Source organism: Morone saxatilis, unplaced genomic scaffold (assembly GCF_004916995.1).
Source record: "Morone saxatilis isolate NCDOM2014 unplaced genomic scaffold, NCSU_SB_2.0 Contig15, whole genome shotgun sequence".
NCBI classification, from domain to species: domain Eukaryota; kingdom Metazoa; phylum Chordata; class Actinopteri; family Moronidae; genus Morone; species Morone saxatilis.
Window position 1 is genome coordinate 22,305,385 of NW_023339707.1, and position 3,661 is coordinate 22,309,045.

Below are 3,661 nucleotides of genomic sequence, written 5' to 3' on the forward strand. Positions count from 1 at the left end.
AAATACTGGAAGCAAGGGGAAACAGCTAGCCTTAGCCTCTAAATTTAATTAATTAACAAGTTATATCTTGTTTTGGTAATTCATACAAACATGAAAACAACAAGTTGTGTTTTTACAGACTAGCTGTTTCCAGTCTTTATTCTATGCTGAGCCAATTGTCTGCTGACTTTAACTTCATTTTTGGCGTACAAACTCAAGCGTCAACTAACTCTTGGCAAGAACGCAAATAAGAGTATTGCCTTTAAAATGACAAACATCTGTTATGTTCAACAGGCTAAACTTTTTAATGGTGTACAGTCAGGACGTGATTATCCACAAATCCCAATTTTATCATAAGGGACTGACAGCCATTCTTGCCAAGAAGGAGTTAGCTATTACCAGACAGTGTCCGTTGATTGGATCACAGGCGCTGGCATGTCCATTGCAGTTACAACCAGCACAGGTGCCAAGATAGGAGCCACCGGGGACACGCTCGAAACCAGCGGAACACATCTCACAGGACAGGCCTGAATATCCAGGGGGACATCTGGGGATGATAAGTATGGGTCTCATCAAGCAGGGTTTCAATCCAACTGTTTTGATGACACAACTATGACGAGTCCAATTACAACACCATAAACTGCAAACTTTGCTAATGTCGTAAATGAAAAACAGCTGACTAAAGCCGCATTTTTAAACATTTTTTCTGTATTTTGTGTTTTATTAGATAGTAACAGTGGAGAAAATGCCAAAAAACACAAGTAGGGAGAGGAGGGAATTACATGCAACTGAACCTGGGACTTACATTTTGGGGCATGGACACCAAGCCGTGCCTCAAAATCTTTGTATTGATTTAATTACATTACACATATGAATGTAACCGTATTATTGTGCAGCACTTTTCACTCTAAATATGCACATGCTGGACACGTCCCAACAGGTTGCTTTGATTATAGACTTTTGTGACTGACAGCTTGTGAAGACCTCCCATCTCACTCAACCCCACAGTATCATGCTGGAATCTTTACTTCAGGATTTGCTTGTATTTTCTTACCTGCACTCTTCAACATCCTTAGCATGACCCAGAGTGCTGAACTCCACAGTGGTGGTATCCATCACAATGTCACTTAGTGCCACGCTCACCATGTGGTTGTCGTAGATGGTGCGGATGCTGATGTTGTCCAGGTTGGCCAGCGTCATCATCAGCTCCTCCCTGCTCACAGGGCGGCCATTGGAGTGCTGCCAGTTATCCTGAGACAATAACGAGCAGGTTTACTGTTGTGTGTACATTTACACATTTAATAGGGGACTATATAGCTCTGGATTTATACGCTACAATGAGTCAAATAAGTAAAAATTTGGTCAAAATTTGTGCAGTTTTCGAACTATTCTTTCTTTATACTCTACAGCATTTTTGTATTATCTTTTTGAAAGAATTACATATAATCATTGCAATTTCACCACAGGATTGTGCAGATTCTGCAATTGTTTTTGCTAGAAGAAGTTTTCTTAACCAAAAACCTACTTCAGTGAATTTGATCTCCTTCTGGTTGACCACTCGGGCAGGGGTGGCGCTGCCTCTGCGGTACACAAGCCTGCGACCATTTCCAACCAGCATTACATCCGGCTTCTCCACAACCTCAGACAGACCACGGGCCAATGTGTACCGCACCTTGAACTTCAGGGATCCTCCATAAGAGTCAATCTGAAAATAGATTAAATTATTTTCATATTTAGGTGTGATAATTAGTTAAGTAAAATAAAGTCTGTAAATAATTTAACTCTCTACCTTGTTGCCCAGGAACTGGCGAGGCAAGGTCCAGAAAGAGTCAAGGTTGAGGAAACGACGTGACAGGTCGACGAGCTGGAACTCTTCCATCTCAGGGTTAATGAGAAGCTGAGTGGATGAGAGAGGAGGAGTGCCGGGCCTGGAGGGGTAGGTGACATTCACTCCTGGAAATAAGAAAAAAAGACGCACTTAGACTAGTTTATGATCTAAATGTGTCCAACTATACAAACTTTTAAAGGTATTTCAGTTGTGAATTAGCTCTGCTATCTGTCTATCGGTTTCATAAGCATCAATAGCTTCAGTGCCTTTGAAGTCTTCCTCGTCAGTGAAACGCAGGCTGATCCTGTTGCGATAGCGACCGGTGCCCTTGCAGTTCTTGGTGATTCCAGCACAGAAGCAGGAGACACAGCGGCCCTCCACACTGAAGTGACCATCAGGACAGTTGCCTCCAGAGAACAAGAAAAGACACAGGAAACAAGTCAATATACAGTATACTCTTAATGTAACTAAAACACAGTGTTTCTTGTGGTGATTGATGTGTCAGTACCTGGATTTGGATTCGATGTGAGAGTTAACACTCCATCAGGGATACCAAACACCAGGCCTTTGGCGTTGATTGCCTCACAGGTGTACGCCCCCTGATCCGCCTCCTTCACATCACGAATGATCAGGGTGCCACGGCCGTTCTCGCTGGTCATGGAGATCCTGGGGAACACATAAATGCAGCTCAAATTATACCTTTTACAGTAATTAACTGAGAGTCTTTGCCAGCTATGGTGTAGACCTTAAAAGGAACCCTTCTGTTTCTGATTCTGACTGTAACAATGTGCAGAAATACATAAAATTTATGTGATTGCCAAATCATGCACACAACAGACTATGCCAAGAAGAAACATTCTGAAACAGCAACTTTTGGAGTTGGAGCACACCACAAATATCTCAGTAATTAAAATCACAGATCTGAATACAATTATGAGTCAGCATAGAAACACTAATCTAACAGGGCTGTCAACGGTTATGCTGTGGCCTCAAAGAGCAATCATCACACGTCAGGTGTAAACAGAAGAAGACGAGACAAATTCATAGTCATTTTCAAATCCTCATGGTCTGCTGTTAATCAATTAGGCAAGACTGGCTTTCAGCAGATGCAGATGTTTTGAGACAGCTTGTGCAAAGACATGTTTTTTCCGAAAGTAGCAACAAACAAAAATCAATTTTAACATCTAGCACATATCACTTCCAAAGATGTCAGATTATTTGGACAGCATTTTCCATAAACAATGAATAATCTGTAATACTGTCAAAATCAGTTAGTTTAGTTTGTACGTTAGTTTTAATTACAGTAATAAGAAGTCAGGAAGTGTGGACAATTTCTCATCAAACCCACCTGCCGCTGACAGGAATGTGTCCCCAGTTGAGTCTCCAGGTGATGATGGGTGTTGGCACTCCGACAGCCTGACAGGTGAACGTCACCGTCGCCCCCCGCGCTGCCTGAACGGACTCTTCTGGCGGGCTTGTCACAGAGGGAGGGGCTGCAAAGTGTCAAGAACATGCGAACTGCTTTAACCACATAATAAATGCACATGTACAAAAAGGCTGGCATGTGACTGGAATTTGGCAATCCAGTGAAGCTCATAAATGCATGACAGTCAGAGGAAACATAATTCTCTGCTATGGACAATTCCCTTTCAGTTCTCAGGAATGGATGGTTCACAAAAAGCTCTGTGTCTCAGTCAACACATGTGTGAAAAGAGCCTGGTTCACAGCAAATTAGTCACAGCGTACAAAGGAACTCAGAGGGTGACGATGGAGGAGAGTCAAAGAAGCATAGAGAGAGAGTGTAAAAAGTAAGAAAGAATGTGGATGAAAAGTGGGAGAGAGAGAGAGAGAGAG

General features: G+C 42.4%; 1 protein-coding gene across 12 annotated transcripts in view; it reads right to left on the reverse strand.

Moving 5' to 3' along the window:
* The window catches only part of hspg2 (heparan sulfate proteoglycan 2), an 89,870-nt gene that overhangs the window by 44,789 nt on the left and 41,420 nt on the right, over positions 1-3,661 (reverse strand). For all 12 annotated transcript variants that reach the window (XM_035656374.1, XM_035656380.1, XM_035656376.1 and 9 more), the window contains 7 exons: positions 3,156-3,300; positions 2,316-2,473; positions 2,074-2,214; positions 1,769-1,932; positions 1,505-1,684; positions 1,034-1,230; positions 379-526 (listed from right to left, as the gene is read on the reverse strand). In XM_035656374.1, the coding sequence (XP_035512267.1) occupies positions 379-526; positions 1,034-1,230; positions 1,505-1,684; positions 1,769-1,932; positions 2,074-2,214; positions 2,316-2,473; positions 3,156-3,300 (1,133 nt within the window). The remainder of the gene's footprint in view (positions 1-378; positions 527-1,033; positions 1,231-1,504; positions 1,685-1,768; positions 1,933-2,073; positions 2,215-2,315; positions 2,474-3,155; positions 3,301-3,661) is intronic.